At 36.2% G+C, this 18911-nt stretch overlaps 1 protein-coding gene across 4 annotated transcripts in view; it reads right to left on the reverse strand.

Annotated features, from left to right (window-relative positions):
* NEBL (nebulette) overlaps positions 1–18911 on the reverse strand; it is a 257190-nt gene that overhangs the window by 119013 nt on the left and 119266 nt on the right. For 2 of the 4 annotated variants that reach the window (XM_054057771.1, XM_054057772.1), the window contains exon 4: positions 18471–18578. In XM_054057771.1, coding sequence (XP_053913746.1) covers positions 18471–18578 — 108 coding nt within the window. Of the gene's footprint in view, positions 1–13292; positions 13386–15974; positions 18449–18470; positions 18579–18911 lie in introns of those variants that run through there. The other 2 variants (XM_054057767.1, XM_054057766.1) reach the window with 2 other exon arrangements.

Below are 18911 nucleotides of genomic sequence, written 5' to 3' on the forward strand. Positions count from 1 at the left end.
AACAAGATTACAATGTACAACTACATCTTATAATGATCCTTTATTGTAAAAGCCTTATTATTTTTAACTGTTAGCCAATTATCATGGACTCTTTTTCTATGTCCTTTGTATTTAGCTAGTAGCTTATATTGAGCATCAATTTCTTCCCATCTATTTATATAAATACTTTAAATATTATATTTTTATGAAAATATTTTACATAAATGTTTTATCACTACTTCTATATTAAGAAAGTATTTAAGAGTCTATAGCACTGCCTCAGACCAACGGTCCATCTGGCCTAATGTTCTTTACCCAAGAATGGCCACAAGCATTACTAGGAAGCAGTATGGACAAAGTAAATACATGTGATGCTTCCCCCACTTAAACATCCTCTGACTCCCAGCTGTCTTCAGTTTGATGCATTTCCTGAGCCTGGTTTGGTTTGTCTCATTCCATAGTGGATTTTTCTTCTCAGTTCCTGCCCTGTTCTTGAATGGATCTGAACTTTTTGCACTCACATTTTTTTCTAGTACAAAATCCACTTAATATTTTCCACAAAATGAGACCTCCTTTGGCTTGTTTTGACTGTGCTTCTGATGAGCTTCATTTATTAGCTCCTAGTTCTTGTATTAGAAGACAGGGGAAGCAGTCATTCCCTGACTATGTTCTCTATGATGATTTTGCAGACCTTTCTACAGCACATTTGTAAATTCTTGAACACCTTTTATCCAGGCTGAAGACTCTTAAGCCTGGACTCAATCATTCTTCCCATTGAATTTGATCATCTACGGTAACTCTCCACAAACTATTTTTTTTTTCCAAGTTGAAGGTACCAGAACCAAAGTATAGATGGAAAAGGGATTTCCACAGAGGTATATTCAAGTATTTTTTCTTCTGTCTTCTATTGTTTTCCTATTTATTTCTAATGTGTTAATCACTTTTTTGACTGCTATTAAGCACTGACACAATGTCTTCACAAAAGTAGCTCGTGAGAGGTAACAGTCAGTTCAGAGGCCATTATTTTACACATATGTATTTATCTGCCCTTTTATTCTAATTTTTCATTGCATTGTTCAGTTGCTCACTCTTAAAAAGTCTTTCTGTAATTCTTCACAATCTGCTCTTGCCATACCTCAAATAACTTACTCTTATCACAAACCTGAGTCATTATTTAATACTTCTTTTAACAGGTCATTTATGACCATCACCTCTTAACCAAGACTGATTCTGCCCAGTGTAATTTTGCATTGCATATTTATATTACAATTTGATTACATTTATACTACACTGTAGTTAATTGCTTTAAGCTTTGCAAACAGGATATTTTAAAGGTTCAAATAAACATAGTACTGCCTGGAGTCATCACCTGCTCACACATAAGTATAATCAGATCATAGCCATAAAAACTGCTAATTTTCAAATATTCATGTAATTATTCTCCTCTGTCAGTGTAAAGACTGATATCAAGTAACACATATTGACTAAGGGACTGGGCTAAGATGTCATCTGTTAAATTTATAAACTGTCCTCATATAGGTTTAAGTTGGCTACTAAAATATGCTTCCAAACAGTTACAAAGCTTTCAAGTATCCAAAAAGTTTCTTAATGAACTTTACCTAATCCTTCAGAATATTTACTATCGTTCAAATTTTCATTTTTTTTCTATTGGGCCTAAAAAACAGAAGCAATAAGCTGCTCTGGTTTGTTCTTAAATAAAAACACTTCTGCAACATGTAAGATACATACCTTTTATAAAGGACTACTCTAGCCTGGATGATCTCATTTTCCTTTAAGAAGGAAACAGACCGGAAGTGGCAGAAGGAAGCATGTGGATAGCTATGATGGAAAACTGATGAACGATACTTTGTTCATGCAACCTTTCTACACAACCTTACATACATCCAGTTTAATGACCTAAACAGCGGAGATAATGGTTGCATGTGCAGATGCTGATGTGAGGGGCTATTATAGACAAACATGAACAATAGCATTGCTTTTAAAAAAAACCCAAAGATTTTTTCATTACACAGAAATCTCCCACACTATCAACATTTCTATTCTTAAAACACATTTTCAAAGTGAAGCTTGTGGGCAGAAATCTCCTCTGGGTTCTGCGAAGCAAAATTCATCCATGTTGTTATGTTCTTCATATACATAAGATCTCTTTATAGGTTTCAAAATAAAAAACTTGGCTAGTATTAAATGTTTATTTAAGGGGTTTTAATTGTTTTTTTAAGATATCGCAGCTTATCACCACATTGACTATAAGCACCTTTACAAATAGCATTAATTTATTTTTATTAAGGCTATTTTTAACAATCTGTCAAGCAGGTTCCCACAAAGCAGTATAGTGGGGAATTCTCATCATTATATATAGCATTACCATAACAGAATTCCAGCAAAATTTACTGAATGAAGATTGACCAGAAAATCCAGGGAAGAAAAAAAGTCAGCTTTTAAAAATCCTTGATTTACTTTGTTCTGACTTAAGAGTATTTCTAACCAACCTGCCAAAGCTACAGATATATGAGGGGGAAGTGTGGAAGGCATCTGTGTGGAAAGCACAGACAAAGCAGAGATGCTGGCAAAACCATGTAGAAGACTTTCAGGCTACCAAAAAAGAAATATAGTTTAAAAGACTACAGAGTCTTTATAAACTATAATTTCAATAAGCAATGACTTTCTCCATTTCTAGATAAAAAAATAACATAATCAATAATGTAGTCAAGGAAATACGAGGGGGGGAAGAAAATAAAGGTAAAATACTGATTATTGCTAGCCATGTGGTAGCAGACTTCTTTTTTAAAAGATTAAAGCGAAGAGAAAACTAAATAATTTTTTAAATGAGCGACTAACTTAAAGGATCCCACTAACCAAATTAGAACAAAAAATTGTGTCTACGAAGTCATCAAGATTAACTGTTGACAAGAAAGATTAAATAGCTTTTAGTACAGCGCTGTTATTAAGCCATACAAAAAGCATACTTCAAAATTCCTGTTATTCACCTACGGAGTTCAGGCTTCACCATTTGCATTCAGAAAGTTATTCACTACAGGACACTGTAATTTGCCAAGGTCATTTCAAGCACTGACTGTAACATAAATAAACTTTGCTTAGCGAAGCAAAGTTACATTAAAAATATATCTGCTTGTAGACAAGCATGGGTTGTGTGACTGCATTTGAATAAAATGAAGTATGTTTTCTATCATCAGAAATAGTTGATAGTGCTTTAGTATTATATAAATGCAACAGCCCTTATGTGCCAGTGCAAGAAAACTTCTGACAAATCTAAAAATGTTTACAATATTCTACAGTTCATTTCAGGAAAACTGTTCTAGATCATGCATACAGAACTAAGCATATGCACCCAGACTTAAAATATTGTAATTCTGCAAAATCTATCAAGTCTGCCAAATCACAATCTGATATGACCCTAAAAAACAGTTTGTAAAATCAACACAAAAGATGAAATAGTGTAGATCCAGTTTAGCAGCGAAGCACACATGACTAAATAAGACGAAAAGGAGTAGCAGGACGTCCCCTCATTTTCAGGCCTACACACAAGCTAAGGGATTTTCCTTGATGTAGCAATCTGCTGGCATGGCATCTGGAGCCGACCACACAGATCTACCAACAGGTTTGGCTTCCTGGACGCTGATAATTATAAGTCTTTGGAACAAGTATGCAGATTTATTGTTTCAGGAAACCAAACAGAACACAGTTGTGCCTCTACGTTTCCTGGCATTTTTGTAAACACACTCTACCCCAGTAAGATGTCACCAGAAAGCATCAGAGAATGCCACCAACCACTGAGCTGACAGAGGAAAGTCCCAAGTAAAAAACGAAGACAGACTAGTCAGAGGCATGTCAGTCCACCTCACTGGCAAAACCGGGTAAAGATGTCGGTAACTTAGGCCTCATGTGGAAGTTACACTATTTGCCTCCAAAGAAGAAATCACTTTGCAACCCATCCATGAACTGGATAGAGCTGAAACGAGAAAAAAAAGGAACTTTGCTGTGAGGGCAAATTGATTGTGACCACCTAGATTTCTTGTCTTAGGCTGGGCATTAGCAGAAGGGGACACACAGAAGCTCAGCTCCAGTTTTGTTGCTACTGGAGATGGACAAAGGGAAGGAGGGGAAAGATTCCAGTCTGATAGAGCAGCCAAATACCCAATCTTGGCAGTAAAACATACAGGAGACTGGGAGATATTAATCTATGGTCCTTCAAACATTAAACCTGGAGCCTCTTTGGTTTGCACATATAAATACAGTGTAGAAAGTTACAACTGATATTTCAAATCCAAGTGTCACCACCAACCACCCATTTTGTTTATGAATTCACACCAATTTAACTGTTTATCCAGTAGGACTGAAAAGGATGACCAGCACGCTACTTTCCTCTAAAATGCAGAAATTTCATGTGATTTCAGTAAAATTCTTTCATATAAAATTTATTTAAGGCATGACATACACAAGTGCAAGACTTATGATCAAGTATTTCAGGCAAAAGAGAGACTCAGATCTGAATTCTGCTTTGGCTCAAAGCAATTGTGTGTTAACTATTTCGGTTTCTCTTAGTCCTCTTCTTCCCTGCCTCCCCCAACTTTTTATGAAAAATTGGTCTGCAAAGTGAAACTTCTCCAACGGCAGAGATACACAGGCAGCACACACACATAGCAACCTACATCTGAAACATCCTCACACAATAGACTATCACATATTCTGAGCACAAGAAAAGGATTGCCTGTACTTCCATTATAAGTGGCTCCACACGGCAACAAAAGCGTTTGTCAAATTTTAGTATCTTCCAAAGTAAAAACTATCCAGGAAGCTTTCATTGCAATGAGTCAAACTTAGGAACTATATCACACATCTATAGTTACATGGCCATTAGTACAATTATCAATAATGATTGTAAGAATTTTGAAAAGGTCTATCACTTTTAAGTTTTATACTGTTTCATATACTCACATCAAGCAAGGAAATACAATTACCCGAACTTTACGAAAAATGATATTAAGCCAAATGGAAAGGAATTTCTCAAAACCTGTATCCCCATATGATTTTATTTCTCAATAATCTTTTTTATATCAAGTAAAGGACTGTAACTCCTTGTGATAAAAGTTTTCCATTGGTATGTCTTATATTCTCGTAGATTTCCAACATGTCTGTTATTATTTAGGAAACTTAGTACACATTCATTGAAATTTTGCAGTGCCTACAACATATGCCTATCACCTAAGTTAAGCTCTTTTGGCTCTTTCGGGTACAAACATCTCTGAAAAAGTAACTTTTAATATCTTTAAGCTCACTGATGAATCGTCATGAAGGCAATCAAAATCAGAGAAAATTAGTACAAATCAACAGGGAGTCAATAAGTAGCAGAACTTCTCTTGTTTCCATTCCTGAAAAACTGTTTTTCTTTTTCAGCACATCTATTCTTGGATCACAAGAAGCTGAGCTCCCCAAATTTCCACTTAGTACAACACTCAACAGGATGCCTAAATTCTAGAAATCTGAACCAGGAATAGAGAAGTGAAAGTGGGGTGACCTAGCTGGATACTCTTCCTTCAGAGCAAAGAACAACATCAGCTGGGTGTCATCTTATTCTAAAAATGCTAATTGTGATGTTTTACAGCAAAATTCCAGCAAAACCTTTACTGCCAATATATTCACATCAGGAAAAGTACATCTGCCTGAGTAATGTCTTCTGGTTTGGGAATATGTAGAACTACTCTGCAGATATAATCTGTCACTGTTCTAGGTGTGATTTTTGTGGCTCCATCAAAGAAAACCTCACAGAAATTTCCTATCACAACTTTGGAGTAAGTGATCTCGTCTTCTAACTAACATTATAAACTTGTGAAAGAGATGGTAGCTGCCAAGATATTTAGGTCTTTACGGGTCAAAGTAACAACTTCAAATGCCTCTTAGAAACAGGTGCATGTGGTATACATAGATCATAAAGTATTAAGCATTCCCGAATTCTACATGAAACCCTGGAATCTCCTAGAATTCACTTTTTGCCCATGAACTGTTCTCCAAAAATAACAGGTTTAATGTGAAAACAGCAACAAATAAAGTAATTTTTAGCTTTTCAAGGAACCTGAAAAACAGTTTAAAAATGAAGCTTGAGTGTGTAGAGACCTTACAAAAATTGTGAATCACTAGTTAGTCTCTGTCAGCACATTACGGACTCCATGGTTATGAGGATTTCAGAATCTGTCTGTTTTCTCCTGTGGCATTTAGCACCAGCTGAAGCAAAATGCAGTAGTATTTCATATTTTGCTTTCCTCTTCCCCCTTAGCCATGTTTCCTTTACAATTACCCTACTGGCAGTTGGTTGGATTAACTCAGCATTTCTCCTGCTGCCTGCTACAAGGGAGGCAAGCAAGAATGATGACAGGTAAGGAAAGAAAGGATAGCAGGAAGAGACAGCAAGGTTCCTCAGTAGAATGTGCTGCATAAGTACTCTAAGAGACAGCGATGGAAGTAAGTCCATGAAAAAGGGCTAAAACCTGTTCATTTCTTTTGCAGAAGGCAACTTTGGAGAAGTTTGTTCTGATCCAGTGGTGCTGGTAGAAAATTTGGTAGGAATAGGGCTGCTGAAGAGAGAAATGAAAAGTATTGTCCTGTCTTAGCACAAGCCAACAACTGCTGATCCATGCATTCCATCATGTCTAAGAGAAATTGGCTGACAAACAAGAAAGATCTGTTGGTGTCAGGAAAAGTCGTATTGCAACATATATACAAATTGTTAACATGGAACAGATTTCCTTGGATTGCCCAAGTTCCTCAAGCTGTTCTGGACCATAGGAATATCTTTTCCTTCAGGCCTTAGACTACCAGCTAACTTCTAAGTCTCATTTATGCCTGTGGAATACACTCAGTTTCCAAGTCTCATTTATTCACCTGACATATATAATACTGCTCCCAAAGCAACAGCAACCAGTACTGCTACATTTCTGGCTACCTGCCTTCCTTCATGTATCACATACATACACATACACAGAAGGACTGCATGCCTATCTTCTGCTGATACAGACTCAAAAATCATGGCAAAGTCAGTTCCAACGTCTGAGAGATGCAGTATGTCATCCACAAAGTTCAGGCCCAGTATATCAGATGTGATAACTCCCAAATTTATCTTAGTTCTCTACCATTAACATTTTGAGGCTCTATCAGATGCAGCCTGGCTCAGTGTTTATGAACTAAGCTTCCCTGTCAGGGGGTCTCTGACCAGGCTGATTTTGCATGTGGCAATAACCACATAATCAATTCATGTCTTTCAAAGTCCTAATGGAGCACCTGCACATCCAGACATGAATCTTCCTCCTGACATCCTCCACAAACATAAATTACAAGTTTAGTGCGCACACCAGACAAGTCTCGGTGACCCCTTGACAGGGCAAACAGAGGTCATGCAACAAACTGATTTTCAGGACCCACTATTTCCATCCTTCACCTTTCTGAATTTTAAAGCCTGTAGTTGTAGTTAGCATCACTTTCCGTTCTCACAGGAACACAACTTTGAAGCAAGGACTGGTTCCTAAGCTGGATAACATAAGCAACGTCTCCATTAGCAAGTACTGCAGCACAACGAGAGCAAATCTCCTCAATGAAATGGTTCTGAGGACATAAAGTCCATATTTTACAGCGGGGGGGGGGGGGGGGGGGGGGGGGGGGGGCGATAGCTATGGTCTAGCTCTAATCTGGTTGAATGGACTGGATACACTTTAGTGTTTGAAGTGCATCATTTAGTTTAGTTTCACCTGGAATTAATTCACTTTGTATGTTCCAAGACAGTCCTGTGATGCCAAGTGTGGTAGGGTGATTAGTAGATTCACTTGAAAATCACTAAAATTCTATTAGGGACAAAACCATTTTAGTCTTCACTAATACTGGTCCATCAACTGGCCATAGACATGCAACAACACTTGCATGCACATAAGGAATATGTATGGTACTCTGCTTACCTTCGCACCTCAGCCACCTCTTAAAAAAATTGCCATTCAAATTCAAAATTCACCTCTGCTGTGCCAAAACCCACACCAGCCACACTATCTCCCTCAGCTGCTTACACACTCACTATCCTAGAAATCAGAAAGAGCTCCCCTACTATATCAAATCCTATAAAAATTAGTCAACTGCAACAATGTAAGTCAAACACTCTGGAGTATATTTCCCTTCTAAAAGCTGGAAAAAAGCTGGACTGGCCAAACTGGACAGGGGTTCATTTTACGCCATCATTTCCTAATGAGGAAAGGGGGAAGCCAACATAAATCAGGGGTGCAGCAGGAGTGAAACTCAGAAAGGCTGAAAACAAACAGCCTGAAAACAAGCATCCTCGTAGTTCAAAACAACCACCTCTCGAATGAATAACATTTTCCTCAGACTAGACTTCTCTGAAAGCCAGTATTTAGTCACCACAGGACTGAGGTTCAGACTCCCTCTATTTGCTGCCTATGGCTCACTTAGTGAAATATTCAGTATCTGCCCTTTTATACCTCGACTTTCTGAAGGACTGAACAGTGTCACAAACTTAACAACTCAGCAAAGATAGGAGAGAAAGAAATTAACTCAAGGCAGATCTGTGAAAAAAAAAAAAAACCACTTCAGTTTCCCACTAGAATATTGTGGTTGCTAGCAGCAATACTATGTTGGTGTGAGCCAGAGAAAGAACCTTTCAAAAAAGTATACAAACATTTCTGCAACTAAATCATCATTTGAATACTATCAAGAGCAGAAGGGTTAGAAAACCATACTTGTGGCACTCTAATCTGCTTTTTGGTAAAGTAAACTCTTATCCTCCAAGATCTTTGTAGGCACAAGCAGAAACGTCATATGCAAACTTTTGCTACTTCCCCTCTTGTGTAAGAATGGTTAAAAAGTTTAATCTTTACACTTACTACAGTGCTGACTTTGTCACAACTAATGTACCTACTGACAGGCGAAGGAAATCACAGACGTATGTGTTAACATGCAAAATAAATAACCGCATGCCACAGAGGACCAGGTATCCCTGCTGTCAAAGTCAATGAAGTCTATGAGCATCACAGGAATGAGATATCCAATTCTCCAGGGATCAAGATTAAAGATGGCATTAGCTTTGGAAGAAGCAGAGCATCTTGTTCTTCAGCAGGAGGTTTACTGCCTAAGATGCTGCCCTAGCAACTGATACACAGTACAAAAGCATCAGATAAGACAGAATTAAAAGCTGAAATCATAAGTGAGTAATGAGCAATACAGGAAAATAAGGAAATTAGAAATTATCTTTTTCCTTGTGAGCATTTAACTACTCAAGGATCTCTGGAGGTGCTAATTCCTGGTTCTCAAATTTTTGGCTAATTAAGTTTTTTCTCATTCCAAAAGCCTCAACATAATTAGCTCCCAAGTTGAGCTACTAATAAGAGTTTTCATTTCCATCCTCTTTTTTCACTATATGTAAAATACACTGGCTTCAAAAATATGTACTCATTAAAAATAATGAGTGATTTTGATAATGTTTGAATATATTCAAATGATTCAGGAAAAAGTTGTCATTTGTTTTTTGCCATGATTTAGTTGCTAAATACCACAACAGAATAAGCCATATATTTAAATATCACAAACCATCCAAGCCAATTAGGATTTGAAGTCACTTTTAGAGACTCAAATCCTTTAGTCAATGACAGACTACTGCTTACAATAGTTGCTAAAAAATACTTTTTATAGTTGCCTTCATTACAGCTTGGGACTTTCTATCCCAATAAACTACAGAGAGAAAAACTACAAACCGAAGATGAAAAAGACAGAAATTTCTATCTTTATCTTCTCTATCTCCTAATTAGGTATTTCTATTTTACCATTATTTTAACCAGAAAAAGCCCAAGATGTATTTTTCTAGACTGGATTGAATACTTTGATCATCAAGAATTCTTTACTGAATTAAAACGTATCTCATGTAAAGCAATCAATCCAAATACAGGTTAACCAGATACAGGTTCAACTGAAAATTCAGCAGTGCCAGTAACATAAATTAATACAATGCCCTTGATTTTGGAGTTGAATAACACTGTTCTACTGCATCACAAATACATGTTTTAATTCTTTCTCCATAATGCTCAGCTTTTTTGCTGTTTTCTAAAGAGAAGCATGACAGGACTTCTCTATAAAAATATTTAGATTATCATTTGATTCAATTCTACTTAACATCTATATTTTTGCAACCAGTTTACAAATAGCATTCATTTCTCATGCATGAGTTGACCCACTTACACAACGCAGTAAATCCATATCTTTGGGGATTTTCAGGATGGCTTATTTTACTTCCACCCTACAACCCATTTTATTTAGTCAACATTGCGAGAAAGGTTGTAGTCATCCTATGAAATGTATTTATTTAAATTCTAATTAGAAAAACTAAACTGTTCCATGGGGAACTTCACTGAAAACTTTTTGAAACTCTGAGAAGTATTTTAACATCATAAAGGCTCTATAACTTTTGTAATCAACTAATTACATACAAAAACAATGATATAGAAGAAAATAAATATTAATTACAGCAATTTCTTCTATAAACTTATAAAAACAAAGATTTCTTAAATCCTAGGAAAAAAAACATAATAAATGACAATAATATATATCATATTCTATTTGCTAAAAAATGAGAGGAAAAGAGGTTTTTCTTACCAAGCCCGTAGAATAACGCCAGATGGAATAAAACCATCTAAAAGGCAGCTATGTAGGTGTCACATCTGCTTGCTTTGACTGCCAGAGATCCACTTAACCTAAAATATTTCTCCTTTATGTCTCTGAGGACAGTTTCAGATTCACATTTGTAAGGGTTCTTTTGAGGTCACTTACCCATCCTCACTGTCAATTTGCTGAAAGGAAGCCTTACCCAAGCAGAGATTGTCCCAAGGTCATATGCCACCCATTCACATCCAAATAGACAGACAAGCACTTCCATTTTATACAGTGTGATGATGTGGTGTTTCTCTCACACATTAGTAGCTTACTGGAACTTCAGTACAGATTTGGAGTTAGAGTTTCAATGCACTTACCAAAATACCTATCTGAATTTACACATCTAATGCTATTATGACAAATATGGGATATAATAGCTCAAATGACTCGCTAACACCCTCTATAAATTCCAATTTTCAATGCTAATAGTGTTTCCAAATGCAGTTCTCTCTCTTGGGAAATAGTTTGTTTTCCAGCTTCTCAATGGTAAAATGTTCCTTTTCTTACTGGTGAAGATTTATGCATCTTTCCACCTGTGCAACAAAAATAAAGTATTCTTACAACAACGTCATTGATAGACTGTAACGCTTTTCCTGTTCTGGACCAGGAAGTTGATCTTCAGCAGGTGAAGAATGTCACCATGATAGGGAAATCTGTTTTAGTACTTCCATGGAATATGACCTAATGTGACCGAGTTATAAATTGCTGCAAACTGAAAGTCCATATGGTCAGTAGAACTTTTCCACTCCTTAAAGTCAACAATTATCAATTATTCAATTCTATCTGTACTGATAGATCCATACAAAATAATAGTAATGAGTATACAACATTCAAAAAAGTATCCGTCAGCATTTTGTGGTTTAGAAATTCTGCTGCTTCACACATTTTGAGAGCTATCATCAAGTATATCACAAAGATTAAGAAAGGTACACCAACAAATAGAATCTTAAAAAGTTATGGGGGCAGAAAAAGAGGTCAGTGCCACTACTTATGAATCACAAAACGCACTGCTCTGGATTCCCAGCAATCTTTTCCTCTCCAACAAACAGCTGTAAAATTCCCTAGCAATGGTTGTGCCTCCCTCTACCTCTTATGGAAGGCTGAAGTAGAAGATAATGGTTTGCTCTAAGTGCCGCTTACTGGATTAGCATGAATACTTTAATCTCTGTGCTCTAGATCTCCATGTATATAAGGCCTACATAAAAGGGGATTCCAATATCTCCTTATTTCATAGAAAACTCTGAAAACAATTTCATTCAATACAGATGAGGAAGTGAGAAAGAAGCTTTGAGGAAAACTCCACAAAGGAGATACAGGTTACTTTTACAACATTTTATGATGTGCAGAATATCATGCTAAGAAGTAAATAAACAATAAATTAAAGAAAACATTACAAAGCTGAATGCATGGTGACTATTATCCTACACAGGGATCAAAACAGGAGGAAGTGGACAAAGCAATACATCATTAAATAACTTAAGACTTTTTACTGAAAGTACAGGTAAAGATTCAAATATATAAGGGCTAATTTAACATTGTATTTTTCTAACTTTGCATAATACTTTGAAAATTATCATTAAAGAAAGATTTTCTTTTTCAAGTAGAATACACATTGAGGTTTGAAGTGCATTTTCAAAGGTTTCCAGTTGCTCACTTAGCACAAGTTGTATTTAAATTATTACTACATTTCCTCAGACTCATAATTTCTTAATCATGTGTTCGGATAGTTTTCTGAAAGCTGTGCAGTATACACTGTAGAAATCAGCAAAGGATACTCACAGTCATTGAAAAGTAACGTGATTCTTTTGCTAAGTCATTTCCAAAACACTTATTGGGACTCTACATTTAAAGGCAGAATTATTTCTGCTTACTCAAAATGAGAAATAAAAAAAAAAAAACAATAGAAATATTAGAAAACCAAAGGACCTGGGACTTCTCAGAGTTTCCACTTGCATATATCTATACAATGCAAGATTAGGAGATAAATCCTGAAAAGGAACAAGGTTGGACTTGTATGCATGTATTCTATGCATGAATGTTCACTGCACAGGAACACAGTAGAAACTCCACCTTCTTGCAGAGATACACTTGGTTAGCAATAGGAATTACAATATTCAGCCTTCTAGCTCCCCCAGCCAGAAAAAAATGGTGTTGAACACAACTCACAGATGCTTAACGATGTGAGCTATATGCCGCACATTTGAAATGCGGTTGTGTAGAATTAATCCTACATCATACCTAAAAATGAACAGCTCTTGGAGTTGCAGTTCATGTTAAACTGTCAGAGGAATCAACGTGAACAGGAGGCAAATAGTACCATGGTGCACTGAGCCTTCCACACCTGCTACAGGCATGCAGCACATCATACTCTGGGAAGAAAGTGCTATTCTGTATGTTAGTAGACATAGTTGTCATATAGGATTTAATGCACGTTTTCCAATTGAAACAATAACAACTAAAAACATGCTTAGGAATATAAAGAAAGTTAGACCGAAGTGTGAATCATTTCAGAAGCACTGAAAATCCAAGCACCGTCTAGAAAATAGAAGATCTTTTTGTATGCTATTTAATATGCTTACCCAGTCTCTTTGTTGATGTGCCATGGCTGGTTTTATGAAATGTAGACATTGATGTCGCAGTCAATTTTTCTTGTTCCCTTTTATGTTATTCTCCTTCATATGAATTCAATGGAGGGAGAAAGCTATTAGCGATTAGTATCTGCAAGCTTTATACTACGAATCCTACAAATGGAGCTCTAGACCTTGTTAATATCTTCTGCTGCCAATTTTCTCTACAATCTATTTTGGAGAGATCATTTTATGTTTGAGCAAGTAAACAGGTTGAACAGCAGTGCCCACAGCTTCCATGGCTCAGTTAGGGACACTTTCTAATTTCAGATGTGAAGATGGGCACAAATACAGCCGTAACATCTTTTGTTTCCTCCTGTAGTTGCTGCGTGAAGAAATATTTATATCACATCTGAGGTAGTACCCAATTCCTTATTAATTTTTGTCTTTCTCCAGAAAACAGGTGTTCATTTGTTTCAAATTACAAGGGAAATCCTGTCCTCCACTGCTTCCTCTGAGGCTGTATAAATTTAAATGGAGGTAGAATGTGACCCTTGATACATGAAAGAAAACATGAACCACATTTAATTAAAGACAATTAATACATACCTTTTCTCATTCAAAGCCACATACGCTGCTTTTGAGAATGTTACAAGATTTTAATTTATAAGAAAATTCTATAACATATAATCAAAAATTAAATCTAAAGAAAGTGCAAATCTACATAGTAATTCAACAAATGTTTAATTACTGTTATCACATAAGTAAGCAAAAAGCTCTGTACATTTATTTCCTGGAATCAGGATGTTTAAAAAAAAATTAGTTGGCTTTACTTGCAGCTTGTCCAAAATCAACTGAGTTTCAAGCTGTCTCTCTGCATCCAATACAGGCTTCACTAACTTCAGGTATACGTCAGAAGACACCCTCATCCCCCAGGAGTCATTCAGTGACCTCTTTCTAACTCTACCGTCCTTTCTAACTTAAGATCATCACCACATTATGATACTTTAGAAATGTGTTTTGTAAACTACATTTAATCTGTTTATCCTATTTTCCACTTTTTTTATCCTAAGGCATAGTTTTCATTTCATATACGATCCAAACCTCCTGGAAAACGAGTCAGATACATCTAAATGAACTGCGTGACTCCATTTTGCTCTCAAAGGGAAGAAGGGCACAGATGTGCACTGCTCCTTGCTCCCATATGACTTAAGCCCATAACAGCATGAATGTGGAAGTGAGAAATGCTTACAAAGGCTCTCAATGTAATGGGAGCAACCACTGTGAAAGCTTCCATACACCCTTCCAGCCACACAACCAAGCCAGCACCCCTACTATCCAAGCACTGGCCTTTATCTTAATGAAAGCTTCTCACTCCATCAATTTGTATGGACACCTGTTTTGCTTTATACATTGCAGACATTTACCAGGAACAGATTTAAGAAAGAGCAACTTATTTCACATAGGATAAAACACACTTCAAGCCATATATCTAGACATAAAAGTGCAGTGGCAGTAAGCTGCAGCTCATTGCTGCAAACTGCTGAAAGTGTTCCATTTCCCCAAAGGAAATATTATTAGATTGAGTTCCGTTTTCTTCATTTAGCCATGTGTCATGATAGATCAATAAATAGACTTTGCCATCTTCTTTAATTATTCTTTTCCTTTTGCCACCTTAAGTTTTTCTTTGTAAAATCAGCTTACACTTAGCTTATTAGCAAAATCACCTATAAAAATAAGTAGTATTTTCACATTTTGAAAATATTTGCATTCAGATTGAAAATCCTCCCAATTTCAAGATGGACAAAAAACATTGCACAGTTTTTTAACAAAACTAACACATTTTTCTGTGTGAACAGCATAAATTTTGTGCATGTTAACTGCATATTCAACACCAAGAAAGAGTGACTTCTGCAGCAGAAGCGATGGAAGTTTTATATTTGGAATAATTGAAAAAATACTAATAAACTTTTAAAATACTTATAAAGATTTTCACACGTATTAATTTGTAAAGTCTATTTAAATTTTAAAATGCCTGCTCAGCCATGTAAGGGGGGGCTAAAAATCCTGCAAACTCATCAGTTAGAAAAACTGCTTAGTTTATGCAGTCTTCCCTACATCAATCTTGACTAGCATACTAGTACATCTGGTTTACGCCTTTAAAGGTAGCTCAATGCTAAGAAGCTATAACAAGCTTGTCCTTTACGGCAGCTGAACCCGAGTGTCCCAGAGAGGTTTTGTGGTTCTAATAAGCATGTTGTACATCTGCAGAATTAGGCTTTTAATGCCAAAAAAACATGAGACACTGGGGTAAATTTCTTATTTTTTTTCTAAGGAACTCCATTCTGGTCCTGATACATTCATCGAGCCACTAAATAAATTCCATAGTTCGGCCTAAGTCTTCAGAGGCGGGATTGCTGGCAAAATAGCAACCCAAATCCTACACCTCCCATCAACCCACTCTCCTTACACTCTCCCCACTATATCCTTTCCTGGCAAGGTTTACACTGGTAGCATAAAACATTCTTTAAAAAGTAAGAACACTGTGCTCATATTCATGTATGCTGAAAACTTAATATCAGGACAAAAAGATTATTTTCAAAGATTTCTGCTAAATAAAATATATTATCGTTAGTTTTATTTTGGTTTTTATCTTCAACAGAAGTAGCTGCATGCTTAACTGTGCTCACTTACCCCTTCGATAAAGTTGTTATAATTTTGTTTCAGACAGGCTCTTTGAGAAGATTCTAATACGTCAAGATGAAATCAAAACAAAACTGAAAATTAAATATATACATTAGTATTCTTCCATTTTGCTATATATTTAAAGTAAAACTATTTTAGAATTACTAAAGTGCTTACCTTTCAGTGCCTTGAAACATTAATTAGATCCTTAGTCCATGATGTATACTATTTATCTGATAAATACAGAAACTACTCTGAGTGGAATGCATTTCTATAATAAAGGAGTTTTCTAATTAGATTCAAGTTGTAGCCTATGCAGAATTATCCTTCTAGGGTATAATGCTATAAACCATATTATTATTTTAGCGTAAGCATAAATGAAATGCAACTTCTTTTATCATGCACATTTTAAAATTCCATTTTACCCTTCATGATTAATTATGTCAAATGGAGTCCATGACTTGGAATCTCTGCCTGCTCCGTACATCGAAAAAAAGAAAACAACTCTGTATTGTTAAGATATAAGGGAACAAATCTGTATTGATAAGAATGGGCAAAACAAATCGATATTGTTAAGTCTGGGTGATCAGGATGAAAAGAGAGCTGTGATACATTTAACCACCAAAAAAAAAACCACCTAAAAATCTGGATCTGAAAAGGTAGGTAGATGCCTTTAGTTCAGAAGCCAGAAGCCAGATAACACCATCAATTGTGCAACAAAGTGTTCTGCTACAAGAAAAATACCCTTGTCCCACTGAAAAAATAGAGGTGGGAAGAAAACTTTCTCATCTCACAAAACTTCTTGTTTGCTTTTTTCCTTTTCGTAACAGAAAACCCAATATACTTTGAACAAGAGCGAGGGGAAGAGTATGCAAACAAGCTGTGTCACACTATCCCATATTCTGTTGTTGAGGGTACTGGGCTTAGGAGATCTAATTAAATTTCTTGTAACAGACTGGTATCAAAAACTGAGTACGATAGGCCTGCTGTAGGGTATTACTCTCAGCCTCTCCTAAAAGAGCAGACCCATGCAAGGGATTAAGTATTCATCAGAGTATTGCTCATTTCATCTCCTTGATGCATTCCAGAACTACCACACACAAAAGAAACAGTCTTGCTTGAGAAAGCTATGTAGGTCATGAGAGGACCCAAGTTAAATTCCTGGTCTGAATAAAAAAATGCAGCTGATTAAAATCGAGGACTCGCTAAAGTTTCCCAGATCCCAAGTGGAAGTCTTAATGGCCATGCTTTTTGCTACTGTAAAGAATACATCTTCCTCTCTCACAAAACAGAAATTTCAGTTAGCCCCAGCAATAACATAAGACATGAGCTTCTGTTCTTGTCTTATCTACCAAAAGAGCATTTGCATGACTCTTAAATTAACTGTCCTCCCCACTGGCCACAGCTCCATGAAATGAGTCCAAGTTTTTCACCTCAAAGACCAGCTCTGGACAAAAATCTTAAACAGTAAATGCTTCAGGAAGAATAGTACACCTCTATTGCTGTGATAAACTAGTATTTTTCAGTGGCTTTTTTTTCAATAACTTCCCAACTGGAAAAAAGGTTTCTTCTTTCAAGTAAACAAACTCCATCACTTTCTTCTGATCATACTTACACTGGGTGCCTCTGATGCCACACTGTTATTTTATTACTACAAGGAAAGACTCAAAAAAAAATCACAAAATAATTTTAAAATACAAGTTCTTACAACAGAAGAATGATCAGGTAGGAAGCCAAAACAAGCTAATGGTATTGATTCTGTATAATTTCTAGTTTCCTCTAGTTCTTACCCATTTCATACATATCATAACTTGCAGAGAACATATCACCCAGTACTGCATCACACTGTGAGTTAATTGTGCTAGAGGGGAAGACAATATAAATAAATAAATAAATAACTTTCCTAGTGAAAACATAAGTCAGGAAACGTCTCATTTAAGAATATCCCACTCCTGAAAGCATTCTGTAGTCACACTCTAAGCTAATGAAACATATGGTTAACTTTTGCTATTTGTCTTTTTTTTTTCTCATTTTGCAGAACATTGTCTCGCACGTATTTTCTTTTAAAGCTCGGTATCAAAATCTCATCTGCTTCTAAAAAATGCCATCTTGCCAGTTACACTAATTTTGACAGCTCCTGCTAAAAAAAAGACAAAACTATAGCTTACATAATTCATGGAGTTTACATGCAAATAAAAAGTTACAATACTATTCTTACTTGCTGGAAAAGCTATTAAAAAAAAGCAAAAAAGTGTCAAAACATTTTAATACAGAAAATACTTTGAGCACACTTGCTGAAAGCTGGAGAGGTGAACACACATTGCCAATGTGCCGTACAGGTCCGTGGTACAAAGTTACACACACTTCAAAATCTGACATACACAAATCAGTCACCAAAATCAGATTCTTCACTCTCACAGACTTCATTAGAAACACCAACAAACATGCCTTTTCTTAGACACACTATTTCTCCATCTACAATCACTTTAGATGGCAGTCACATACATTACTGATTTGTTCCTGAGTCCTTTTCAGTCTTTGCAACTCGGGCGTGTCGGTGACAATACTGAACCCTCTTCCTTTGCTTTCTTCAAAGTCTCTTTTGTACTTTACCTACAGAACAGAGAATACAGAAGAACAGGGTTGTTTTCGTTTTCCATAATGTACCCTTAGCAATGTGGCAATTCTTTTTACTGTAAATAAAGCATTTGCAAAAAGGCTTTCAGCCTTTAAAGGAGAAGCCTTCCTTTATCCATGAATGGAGGTAGGCAACAACTGAGCAAAATTCCCCAGTGCCTGAGGAACTGGCTTCTGTGGGAGTGCTGTGGGCTCACCACACATACTGCAACTGCAGAAAGAGCACTCTCCATGGTTATTTCCTTCTCAGACCAGTAACCACAGAATTAGAGATGCCAACACAGCATCAAGCAAACACTTATTTTCACA

Source organism: Cuculus canorus, chromosome 2 (assembly GCF_017976375.1).
Source record: "Cuculus canorus isolate bCucCan1 chromosome 2, bCucCan1.pri, whole genome shotgun sequence".
In the NCBI taxonomy this organism is placed as follows: Eukaryota; Metazoa; Chordata; class Aves; order Cuculiformes; family Cuculidae; genus Cuculus; species Cuculus canorus.